General features: G+C 42.9%; 1 protein-coding gene across 1 annotated transcript in view; it reads left to right on the top strand.

The window, feature by feature from the left end:
• COL1A2 (collagen type I alpha 2 chain) overlaps positions 1-13,193 on the top strand; it is an 84,936-nt gene that overhangs the window by 39,646 nt on the left and 32,097 nt on the right. Inside the window, exons 22-31 of the mRNA XM_056857216.1 lie at positions 1,523-1,576; positions 1,714-1,812; positions 2,309-2,362; positions 3,758-3,856; positions 5,430-5,483; positions 6,717-6,770; positions 7,397-7,450; positions 8,534-8,587; positions 10,549-10,593; positions 12,113-12,211. Of these exons, the coding sequence (XP_056713194.1) occupies positions 1,523-1,576; positions 1,714-1,812; positions 2,309-2,362; positions 3,758-3,856; positions 5,430-5,483; positions 6,717-6,770; positions 7,397-7,450; positions 8,534-8,587; positions 10,549-10,593; positions 12,113-12,211 (666 nt within the window). The remainder of the gene's footprint in view (positions 1-1,522; positions 1,577-1,713; positions 1,813-2,308; positions 2,363-3,757; positions 3,857-5,429; positions 5,484-6,716; positions 6,771-7,396; positions 7,451-8,533; positions 8,588-10,548; positions 10,594-12,112; positions 12,212-13,193) is intronic.

The following is a 13,193-nucleotide window of genomic DNA, read 5'->3' as shown; positions in this document are numbered from 1 at the left end:
TCCAAGGAATGCCCAGATGGACATACAACAAACAGAGTGCCACTTCCATAAAAATAACTTTCATGAAGATAATTTTGGGTAGCAGCCATGTTGAACTACAGTAAAACAGCTAGGGCGAAAACGCATGGTTGGTTTAGCCTTCTTTATTCCCTGTTTCAGCCAGGATTCACCCAAGATCGAACGCATGCGTTTTTGCCAAACGTGCGTTCGATCCTGGCTGAATCCTGGCTGAAACAGGGAATAAGGGAGGCTAAAGCGACCATGCGTTTTCACCCCTAGATTCCAGTCCAGCAGCAACTTCAAGACTAACACGATGCTACTGGACTGGAATCTAGTTATAAAAACGACTGTAGATCCAACATCCTGAAATATTGTCAATTTAATTAATTTAATTCTTTTTTTAAAAAATCTCTTTAGCCAAAGTGTTTCTGGCCAGTGTATCAATAGTATATGTGCATTCCTTGCTAGAGTAGTTGCAGAGATGTAATGTGTTACGTATGTGAATTGCTTGCGTCCAGACCCATGAACTGCATCTCCAGATCTGGTGGAAAGGAGAAGCAATTCACATGCACAACACAGTCAACCATTTTCCCTAGGTTGTCCAGGTACAAAGGTCAACTGCAGGAATGCTTTCATTAGTGGAAAAATATGATATGTGAATTGGCTCTGTTATCATCATTAGGACAAATCTTGCTTTTGACCTGTTGGTCTAGGGTTGCCCTATAGCTTCCTTAGTCACAACTATGGCACAATGCCCCGTCCATAATACTACAGTCAAAAGACACTTGTGTGACAATCTGGGAATGTGGCCTTAATAGTTTCATAGCTGCCATAAGTTATATCACTTGATTCCTTTGATAAATTGTCAATTGCTTGGAGCCTCCACTAGAATTGATAATACAAAATTAAGATTTAGATGCAGTGCTGAATTCAACAACGCCTTTATTGGCATAAAAAAATTAAGTGGCAGTGCTGAATTAAGAATGGTTTGTGACCAAATTGGCTCAAGATTGAGGATGTTTCCAGATGAGGCAATATCCAGAGATTTAGTGCACACATGTCATCCTTCTGATCAGTCAAGTTCTTCAGGATGCTTCAATCTAGCCAACAGATAACAACGCAAGGCCAGTATGCAAATGGTTTGCTTTGCAAACTTTGCAAACTTCTTGAGGAAACCATATCTGCTATTCCACAGGGGGCTTCCTGTTCTCTCCATCATGGTCTATATAGTACCCAGTTAAAACCACAGGACAGATGTTAATTCAACTTCTCTTCAGTTATCTGAGGGGGCTCTGAGTTCAAATTCTGTTTTAAAAGGGAAGATGAAATGAAATTTTAGAATCCAAGTCTTATTTATCTACATTAAAGGATGTTCACTATCAGGGGTATGACTAATGTCAGGCATTAGTCAGGCATTTGCTCTTTCAAATCCTTAGTTGTAGCAAGCCCAATCTTTGCCTTTGATCTGAAGAACATTTGATTTCTGACCTGATTTTTATGTTTCTTTCTCCCCTTTATATAGGGTGTTCCTGGATCTCGTGGTCTCCCTGGACCTGATGGCAGAGCTGGTGTCATAGTAAGATGACTTTTTGAATTTTATAATGAATAGTTGAGTTTGTTTGAGGGGGGAAGGTTTAAACAGAAGCCGGAGAAATGTTGACCTTATTTCTAGTTTTGTTCCCTCCAAACTGAGCTTGATTCGTTTCTTTGTAGGGTGCTGCTGGTAATCGTGGCGCTACTGGCTCTGCTGGTGCTAGAGGTCCCAGTGGTGATACAGGTCGCCCTGGTGAACCTGGTCTCATGGGTGCAAGAGTAAGTATGGATGGGGATGTGGCCTTGCAAGAGAGCAACATCCAGATAAATGGGTGAAATATATATATAAAAACGTTAGAGAATGCTTGTTTGCTGAAATTGGGTGGCTTTTAAAAAAGTGGCCCACTTTACAAGTGGCTATATGTTAAAATACATTATACTATTGTTAACCATATTCCAGTGGCACTTAATGTGATCAGAACAGCTTTTGTTCACTCTGAGGTAAATTATACATCTTATGCCTCTTTCCATTTTGCAGAAGTGAAACTGAGGCTCAAACTAATGTATGCTTGCTTGTGTTTACATTCCATTGAATTCAATTGGGGAATTTACTTTCCCAGTAAACTTGTTCAGAATTAATAGAAAGAAGCACACTTTCTTACTTGAACTTTGCGCAGATGCTTCTATGAGACAGGCAGAGGCAGATGATTAGGTTTGTGTTAAATTCTTACATAAACCCCAAATCACATTAAGATTAAACTTCCGTGCTTTTCAGGGTCTCCCTGGTCAGTCTGGAAGCCCAGGCCCTGCTGGCAAAGAAGGTCCTGTTGTAAGTATTCTACACCTTATTCTGCAAATATCTTTTAAAAACATATCTTTTTAGCTAGGTTTTCAATTTTTATAAATCATTTCCACAGTAGCATTCAGTGTACTAAGCAACTGATTATTTGCATCACGTTGATCCTGGCAATCATCCCGTGACTTAGTTTAGACCAAGATAATGTCATTTGCCCACAGGGAGCCGTTACTGACCCAGAGCTGAATTTTTTTGTCCCTCCCTGGCCAATATACCATTGTGGGTACCAAACGCAGGCCTGTTTAGAAAATGGTGGCTAAACAGAAGTGACTAAAAGTTGTCAACCCAGCTTTGAGGTTAAAGGACCAGGTTGGTGTAGTTGCTAAGAATACCTTGTATCATCTCCACCTGGTTTATAATGTATCCTTCCTTCTAGTTTGAGCAGATATAGCCACAGAGATTAGCTTTTGTAAACTTAAAGCTGGATTACTGTAACATAATTTATATGGAGCTGCTCTTGACAATCTTGGTTGGAACCAAACGCTGTGACATACTTATTGATGGGTGTTAGTCACCTATTACACCTGTGCTGCGACACCTGGACAGCCAGCATGGTGTAGTGGTTAAGAGTGGTGGACTCTAATCTGGAGAACCGGGTTCGATTCCCCACTCCTCCACATGAAGCCATCTAGATGGCCTTGGGCTAGTCACAGTTCTCTGAACTCTCTCAGCCCCACCTACCTCACAAGGTGTCTGTTGTGGGGAGGGGAAGGGAAGGAGATTGTAAGCCGGTTTGATTCTCCTTAAAAGGTAGCGAAAGTTGGCATATAAAAACCAACTCTTCTTCTTTATTGAACACCTATTTGTCTCCAGGCTCAGTTAAAGAGTTATTACCTATAAAACCCATTATAATTTGGGACCCATACACATGAAAGACTGGTCTTTTTGTAGGAACCCTGTTGAGGTCTAGCTCACCTGCATATTCAGGCCAAAGTGGTGAGATCTCACATTTTTTGTGCTTGCTTCCCTCACTGGAATGGTCTACCAGAGAAAATCTGTAGAGCCCATCTCTTCACTTAAATTTTGCAAAGGCAATTCTTGAGTCTGTTGATCAACTTGCTGGAAATGCTAACAGTGTGACGGTGTGGTTTTGATTTGTTTTCATGTTCAATTATGGTATGTTTTAATTGTGGTTGTTATTATGCATTGTGGTTATAGTTTGGTTTATGTGGTAAGCTGCTTCAGACATTGGAGAATGTGAGATACAAATAGGCAGATAAATAAATATAGCCCAGCTCATTGCCAATTATCCATTCCACTTGAGTAAACTGATGAACCAAAGCTAGACTGAAACTTCAACTATCTGGTAACACAAGATAGTTTCATTGCCTATGTACCTAGAATAAAGGGAGTGCTCTTTTCCTCTAGGGTCTGCCTGGTTCTGATGGTCGACCTGGCCCAGTTGGTCCAGCAGGTCCAAGAGGTGAACCCGGCATCATAGGATTCCCAGGACCAAAAGGACCAAATGTAAGTACAATGGAGCTTTGCAGTGTCACTATTTATTTGAGTGCCAGCATGGTGTGGTGGTTAAGAGTGGTGGTTTGGAGCGGTGGACTCTAATCTGGAGAACCGGGTTCGATTCCCCACTCCTCCACATGAGCGGCGGACACTAATCTGATGAATCGGGTTGGTTTCCCTACTCCTACACATGAAGCCAGCTGGGTGACCTTGGGCTAGTCATAGTTCTCTCCGAACTCTCTCAGCCCTACCTACCTCACAGGTTGTCTGTTGTGGGCAGGGGAAGGGAAGGTGATTGTAAGCCGGTTTGATTCTTCCTTAAGTGGTAAGAGAAACTCGGCATATAAAAACCAACTCTTCTTCTTCTGAATTATGTGGCAACTTAATAGTGCCTGCGTCTCTTCAGTATCCCAATAATACACATGAGAATGATATCACTACAATAGTGTAACGCCACAGCCTATGACATTTGCTTGATGCAAGAGCCAGTTTATCCAGTCCTTTGTTGGCCCAAGAAGCTTTGGGACCTAGCTGCCAGTCCCACATGTGTGGTCATTTCATGCATAATAAAGAGAATGGCTGCCATGTGGCAGAATCTCTGATGCATGCACATGTGCTCATGAAGGGTTTGGATTCGTTTTCAACATAGCATCTTATTTAACTACACTCTGCTTTTAAAGTTGGGAGGAGAAATGTGTGTAAAGGTAGAGGTGTTGTTGAACCAAAAGCAAAAAAGAAGAAGAAAAAGATCTGTGGCAAAAAATTCTAATGGCTAAAAAACATATTCAGGTATATTACTGGTACCAGCTTCCTGGACAGTACCACTGTAGACCACAAGAGGAGTGTTGTATGATTGAAGGCTCCTGTCTGGCAAAAGCTCACTTTCTATGGAAATCTAGCATGTGAGTGAGCCTAGTTCTCTCCATGATATGCTAGCTTCATATACTCAAGAGGTTTCAGTTTTCTGAAACATTGGGAACATTCAGACATGTGGGCTCCCATATGCAGTCTAAGGTGGTACATTCTTAAGAAGGCTATATCACGATAGTCCTGACCATGTGATTCAGATCGAAGACAATAATTAGCTGAATAAAGCACTACTTTTGCTCTGAACATTTCTTTTTCCATGACACTTTGTGTGTGTGTGTGTCAGGCCATTTGAAAGCCTGATAAATGTAAATAACTGCACCCAGTACCACTGACATAAAGGGTGTGTTTATGTTGCACTGGCTATTAATGTTGGTTCAAATCATACTACAAAAACATCCTAATTATCTGGTCAGGACCACAGTGGAAGGGTTTGCCCAGGGAGGTTGTGGAATCTACTCCCCTGGAGTTCTTCAGAGCAAGGTTGTTCAAGCATCTCCTTGGAGTAAATTAGATAGTGGGGTAATGAATTACACTTCACTAGTTCCCTTCCATTTCTACATTTCTATGGGTTTGTGGTTGTAAGGAGTGTGAATGGAATCTTAGACATGTAGAAGAATGGAGATAGGTAGGCAGGAAAAAAAATGCATGGGAAGTATCTACTGTTTGCTTTGATCTGGTGACTTCCACTAATTTTCCCCTTGTTCTATCCTAGGGTGAACCTGGCAAGCCTGGTGATAGAGGCCACCTTGGTCTTGCTGGCCCTCGGGTATGTGCTACTTTATATCCTGTATGATGCCCCTTTATTAGGAGGATGAGATTTAGAAAGGTATAGTCAGGTATCTAAGAGAAGGAAATGCAAGTTGCATGAAGACTTCCAGGTATATTCCTAAGTGGGGATGTGGAATGGTATAGTATAGCCAGGTCTCATCAGATCTTGGAAGCTGAGCAGGGTTTGTACTTAGATGGGAGACCGCCAAGGGAGACTTTGCAGAGGAAGGCACTGGCAAACCACCTCTGCTTAATCCCTTACCTTGAAACCACTATGGCAGGGTCCCCCCAACCTTTTTGAGCCTGTGGGAACATTTGGAATTCTGACTCGGCATGGTGGGCTCAGCAACAAAATGGCTGCCACAGAAGGTGGAGCCAGCCACAAAACGATTGCCACGGCTTAACTTCAGTTACACAGTGTAGATTCTTGTCCTGTGGTGGCAGCTGCTGCCAAAGCAACATTTTAAAAAATCTGCACTGCCAATCAAGTCTCCAATAGTCAATCAGAAGCCTTGCTGGGCAAAAGCCCTACCCGGCCCCACCCACTTCCTGAAAACACTCTGCGGGCACCAAGGAAGGTGTCAGTGGGTGCCACGGTGCCTACCGACACCATGTTGGGGACCCCTGCCCTACAGGATCACCATGTCAGCTACAACTTGACAGTACTTTACACATACACACATTCTTTACACACACACACGCATCCCGCTCAATGGCCAGAAGTTAATATCTTGCACTGTCTTTGATGTAACAACTTTTCTCTAACAGAAACAGCCAGATTCCCCCAGAGAACAGGCTTTCTAAGAATAAAGCGATTGTGAGACTTTCTAGTTAAGTCGTGTTTCAGTATCAAAGCCAAACTATCTCTGAAGAGCAATTCCATGAGAAGAACCCTTTTTCGTAGAGGAAAGTGTATGTAAACGTGCTAGCATCATTTTTTGTCACAGTACTAATGTCTCAAGTGAGTGGGATGGCATTTGAAATATAGGCTTTTCTGCCTTCCTACCGTAGCCCTGTAGACTCCCCTGAAGAGTCTGTCCAGAATGGCATTCAATATGGCTGCAGTTGGGGTGGATCACTGGAAACTCCACTTGTACAAATGGAAGTGCTTTCTGCTCGTACTCAGATACCTAGCTATAGATGTCTTCAGCAATTTCTGGCTGTTTGATCTTTGGAAGAGGGGAAAGCACTGTGTGCATTTCCTTTTGTAATTGAATCTCTTTTATTCTAGGGTGCTCCTGGTTCTGATGGAAACAACGGAGCTCAAGGACCACCTGGTGTTATGGTAAGTACATTTCTTGCAAGATCTGTTAACCTTTAAAGTAAACCTAGGCCATTTATGCTTGGCAATTAGTAGTGCGTTCCAGGCTGAAGTGCCCCACAAATTTTTTTTTTTTAGTTTTTCACGCTGAACCGTCGTCGGCGCATGCCTGCTTCGCTTTTCTTAAGAGCCCCTTTAACATGACCTTTTGTATTTGCTCCGCCCCCACACCGAAGCATTTACTGAAGGAACCATGAAAAATCACAAACGTGGCTTAGCTATGCAAACAACCATTGCCAATGGTTATGCAAATGAAGGAGAGAAGGAGCAGGCGAGTGGGGGGGTAGAATTTATCCTTTTGCTTCGGTACCGTGAATAGGCATTTTAAAGGTCGCATTTGTAAAAAGAGCTTTGTGCGAGCGTCAAAATTGACCTTGCATAAATGGCCCTAGAGTTTCACCACCTGGAATAGTTGCCCATTCATTTCTTTGGATGGTGTGAATAGCATATACATTTATTTGAGTAGTTCTGCATGGGAGTAATTGCCTTTTTAACTATGTACTCTAGAACTTCCTGCATTAATTTAAAAAATTCTAACTTGTTCCCACTTCAGATTTAGCAGATACATACCTTTGTTTTATTTCCTCTAGGGTAATGCTGGTGCCAAAGGTGAAACTGGTCCTGCTGGTGCTCCTGGTTTCCAAGTAAGTGACAGACCACCTTAACTAAGTAAATATGGTGATTCTTATTAGAATCTAGTATTAAGATGCAATTTGAAGACTCTGTGGTTGAAAATCTTTGTTTGGAACAATGGCAAGATGCTTTATACTGTATGGACCAGTAAAGAGAAATTATCTTCTGCTCTGTACATTCTACTATGTGTCCCTTTAATTATCTGGCTGGCAAATGAGCGAATCTAATAACATTGGCTAAACCTGCGTTTCAAAGCTAAGGATCTCATGCTAAGGACATATAGACTAGAGCAAGACTTTACCAGTCAAGTTTAGCAAAGTTACCTGAAACCCTTTTTATTGGCATCTGAACACAAATGCATTTGACAATGGAACTGTTCTCACCCCCAGTTCAATTCTGTCTAGTTCTGATAACACCCAATGGCATGTAATCACATCCTTGCCAGGTGACATCAGGAGGTTTATGACCTTGTGTGCACTGGATTCTGTGAGCATAGGCACCACTACACATTGTATTCAACACATGAAGACTTACCGGGGAGTGGATGGAAGGGTGTATTCACATTGATTTACCATGCATTAAATATAAATATATCTAAGTCTGTGTGGAAAAGGTTGTAATTAATGTGCAAGTGAACTAATTAAGTAAAAGCTTTCTTAAGAAGATGTTTGGAATTCTTGTATAGAGGGGAAGAACAGTTCCACATGGGACAGGGCTTTCTTTGATCTAAGGAGATACTTTAATTGCTAAAAAAGAAGATTATCTAGCATATTACCATTAAAGTGGAACAAAAGGAAAGTCAGGATGTAAGGATCTAAAGGTGGAGTGAAGAGGGTTGGCCTTTAAGTTAAAGCAAGAATAAGGTGGCTTGGCTAAACAGCAGTGACAGTATTAAACCCTTCGATCTCTGTTGGGGCATTTCAGTGTACACTGAGTCAAGCATGTAATTCATAATACAATTCCTCTGCTTTAAATGGCCATCCTGATTAAGCTGCTTCTTTATTCCAAGCCATGTCGATTCATTTGTTGATATTTTTTAATGCATTGAATAATGTTATATAATTCTATTCATCTGTTCATGCCTTTTCATGTAGGGTCTTCCAGGTCCCTCGGGTCCAGCCGGTGAACCTGGCAAACCAGGAGACAGAGTAAGTGATAACAGCACTTATTGGTCACAGGAGAGAATCTCAGCGTCATGGTGTTAGCAACCATGTTTTGTGTTGGGCAACAGGGAGAAAGTATAGTTGTCCCTGTGCGTATGTCATGGCTGTAAGAGAGATTCTACTTTGCCGTCTGTACTGCAGAAGTTAGCATGCCAGTGAGAATGGCAGGTTGTGGTAGGGAGTACACTTTTAAAGAGGCTCTCTGGTAAAGTCTAGAGCTCTATAGTTTCTCATGGGGTTGAGGGACAGACTGAACAGCAATACTAAATAGTAACATACTTCTTCATTTTCCCTACTATAATCCTTAGGAATGCTGCAAAATACCGCAACTCCACCATTCTGACTCATGAAAGCCCCCTTTTCCCTTATGTGAATCAAACCTATGGATTTTATTTTTGGCCCTTTTCTGTATTCTTGTGGTGAATTTTCCCATTAAAACGAACCCATTTTCAACATTATTTTGCATCCATTGCCAATAAATGGTGGAACAGTAGCATAAAAATGGCACAAGAGAAAAAAAGATTCAGGAATCAATGCTTGGAATGAGGGCTGATAAGAACAACATCTGAAAATTTAAAGAGGAAAAACAGGCATGTTTGTACAATCCTTGGTCATCACAAAACCCTGTGGACAGTGATGGAAGCATGCCACAGATATAGAAAAGGTATTTCCCATCCCATGATACCCAGTAGAGGAGAAGGGAAAATGATGGAATGTATCTTCTCTATGTTGCTCATGCCAACTGTAGACAGTGTTACCGACCTCCAAATGAGGCTTGGAGTTTTCCCAGAATTACAACTAATCTCCAGACTACAGAAATCTGTTCCCCTGAAGGAAATGGCAGTTTGAAAGGTGGACTCTGTGGCATCACATCCTGTTGTGTTCCCTTCCTTCCCCAGCCTCCCCAGACACCATAGCAAATCTCCAGGAATTTCCCAAGACAGAGTTGGCAATCCTAACTGTTCCAGCAGTTTCACTGCTTCTCAATAAAGATAGTGTGCAATGCGAGAAAGAAACTTCTTAATTTTAAGGCTGGGCCCTTTCAAATGTGACTATTTCAAATTTCTAGTTGCCTAAGCTGTGTGTGTGTAAAGTGCCGTCAAATCGCAGCCGACTTATGGTGACCCCTTTTGGGGTTTTCATGGCAAGAGACTAACAGAGGTGGTTTGCCAGTGCCTTTCTCTCACAGCAACCCTGGTATTTCTTGGTGGTCTCCCATCCAAATACTAACCAGGGCTGACCCTGCTTAGCTTCTGAGATCTGATGAGATCAGGCTAGCCTGGGCCAGGCCTAAGCTACTAGATGTTTATTTTGCCGTTATCTCTGAATACACACAGCCTTAAATATGTGTCTTATTTGTTTTTTTTATTTATCTCATTGTTCTCCAAGGAGTTTAGGGCAGTATGTATGCTTCCCTTCCCCCTTGATTTTTATCTTCACAAGAACCCTGTGAAGTTTAGTTAGGCGAAGAAAAATTGACTGGCCCAAAGTCACCCAATTAGCTTCATGGCTAAATGGGAATTTGAACCTGAATCTCTCCTGCCCAACACTTCAACCACTGTACTACATAGACATCATCTTATGGCACAGATCAGTACAGAATCCAGATTGTTATTTTTATTTTGATATTGTGTCCTCTCCTACATTAGAAAAGATTGATTATAGTACTTGTAAGAGCACAGAAGAGTTAACATTTGAACATAAGTAATATGTGGTTTTTATGATATCGTTGTCCTGATGCAGGAAATATAAAACTAGATTTAATCCCCTTGGGGAGAAATCTGGGCCTCATATTACTATTGCATCATAGTTTGTGGTTTAAAGTGTTCCTAGTCTTTTAATGCAGCCTCATAGAATGAGAATATCCTTAGTTGATCAAGACAGGAATTCTTAACCAAGAATGATTGTATAAAGTTAAACTTAATCAGTTTTCCTTTTGTGCATAGGGTCTTCAAGGAGAATTTGGGCTCCCTGGTCCTGCTGGTGTGAGAGTAAGTCGATTTCACTATGTTTGGGAAGCTGCAAGTGGGATTATTTTCAGCAGACTGATTTACCACATGCATGTTCATCACTTGATTAGGCTGCACACTTAGTTACTGCGCACCTGATAACTGACAGCTGAATGTGTGAACCGATTCCACTGGAAAACATTATGGGCAAAAACGCATGGTCGCTTTAGCCTCCTTTATTCCCTGTTTCAGCCAGGATTCAGCCAGGATCGAACTCAGTTCTGCGAAAACGCATGCGTTCGATCCTGGCTGAACCCTGGCTGAAACAGGGAATAAAGGAGGCTAAAGCGACCGTGTGTTTTCGCCCTATGTCTGAGGCAATATGAAAGTTCTGGGTTGGAGAGAGGGTCTCTCGACCACTATGAAGGTTGAGCTGAGGACCATGGGACTGAGGATCAAGGACTTCTGTCCTTGGTTTTATGTGGCCCATTCTCACACACAGGTTATCACTTGATGTCATCAAATGATGAACATGCACCTATAATCCAGATTAACAGTGCATTCCTGAAGGGGATGCCGAATGCTCTTAGGAGCCGGCATGATCCCTATGCTGGTGTCCGTGCCACTTGCACCGTGCAAGCTGGCACAGACATCAGCATTGGGGCACTTTTGCCGAGGCCCCTGGACTTGAGCCCCAGTGTGGCCTCCTGCTGGTGTTCTCCCAGCGTAAATCCCTGCACCGACGTCCTGGGAGGCGTTCCTGGGATGTTGTTGGGGGCGGAGCTGCCGTTAGGCAGCTTCCAAACCCCTTTCACCCATGAAATGCCTCCCAGGATGGTGGCCCACTTTCCCCTAAGGGGGAGAAAAGCCTTTTTTTATTTAGGGGAAAAAAGGCTTTTTCCCGCTCCACGTTGGCCGGGAAACCTCTGAGGAGGCTTCTCAGCTGCGCCATCCCAGCTGCCGCGGTTCTCCCCCCTGCCCCCAGGAATGCGCTGTAAGAATCACCAGACCTTTTCAAACTTTTATATGCAATAAATTTAACCATATTCCCAGTTTACAAAATTCATACAGCATAAGAACTGCTCGGTTACTATAGTGGTTTGAACAGTTCAGCATAAGAACAGAGCCCTTTTTAGATGTTAGGTCCATGTGAACGGCACATATCAGCAGCACATGATTCCTATGAAGCACCTAAAATGCACAGTCACTGTTTTGTATGAACTGGGCAACATACGTGGGAAGTCCACACATTGCCCAATTCACATGAAATGGGAACCGCACATATCAGGTACATTGATGGGCTCCCAGTCTGCCGGAGTTGATGTGCAGTTGATGGGTTTCCAGTTTGTGTGCATATAATATCTGAAGAGGTCTTAGGACATATCCTTAAATCCAAATGACATCAAATGACGATGCATTTTATGTGAGTAACTAGTGGGTGGCACTTGCCAACTGTACCCCTAGCACCTTTCAACTTCAGTGTGACACACGTAGCTTCCACACCCTAACACATTAAATCTTCTGGACTCCACTGAAATGCGCATCAATCTGTTTCCTGCAGGGAGAACGTGGCCCTCCAGGTGAAAGTGGTGCTATTGGTCCAGCAGGTTCCATTGGAAACCGTGGCCCATCTGGTCCACCAGGGACTGATGGTAACAAGGTAAGGCAGAAAAGTTGTTTTTCTGAAGTCCTGGGGAAGGCAATGTATTTTTCTTGGCGTGAGTGCTTTTGGGGATGTTGATAACAAAAATCTCACATGTGATCCTGAAATATTGGGGCAAGACCTTGGCAGGAGTGAATGGTATACATTTGTGATTCCAAAGTAAATTCTTGCATTTCCAAGTATAAATGTGGACATTACCCATATAATTAGCCAAATCTTATAGCAGTCATAAACGTAAAGGTAAAGGTCCCCTGTGCAAGCACCGGGTCATTCCTGACCCACGGGGTGACATCACATCCCAACATTTACTAGGCTGACTTTTGTTTTGCGGGATGATTTGCCAGTGCCTTCCCCAGTCATCTTCCCTTTACCCCCAGCAAGCTGGGTACTTATTTTACCGACCTCGGAAGGATGGCAGGCTGAGTCAACCTTGAGCCGGCTACCTGAAACCAACTTCTGTCGGGATCGAACTCAGGTCGTGAGCAGAGCTTTTGACTGCAGTACTGCAGCATTACCACTCTGCGCCATGGGGCTCTTAGCTCTATAGCAGTCATAGCTGATTGTTTTTGTGGGTTTTTATTGCAAGCACTGGTTGTTAGAGGTGCACCTGCTGGAAGTTATATCCGTGATTCTCAGAGCTCAGTCTTGGCACCCACAAGAAGAGACACCTGTCACCTTTTCCCCAAAATGGCAGCTCCACGTCCTGCTCCAGAGTTTGCTTTTGAACCCTGGGGTTTTGAGAGGCAATTGTTGTTCAGTAATTGGGGAGGCTGCTTTTTTTTGTCAAAGGAGACTTGGAATATGCAGCTTGTCGTGTGACTTTCAGGATCGGGGTCTGTATGATTTACTCTGGTTCCACCTGTTGGCACAGTACATGCTCATCAGGGATGCATTTGGGACGGCACATTATAGGAGGGGGCTGCAATTTTAATCCTGGGAGGAAGCCATTGTGGAAGTCCTTAGCATGTATTTTCTTCTG

This window comes from Euleptes europaea, chromosome 11, assembly GCF_029931775.1.
Source record: "Euleptes europaea isolate rEulEur1 chromosome 11, rEulEur1.hap1, whole genome shotgun sequence".
NCBI lineage: Eukaryota > Metazoa > Chordata > Lepidosauria > Squamata > Sphaerodactylidae > Euleptes > Euleptes europaea.
The sequence above is the reverse complement of the archived record's forward strand: the minus strand, read 5'-3'. Positions and strand labels throughout refer to the sequence as shown.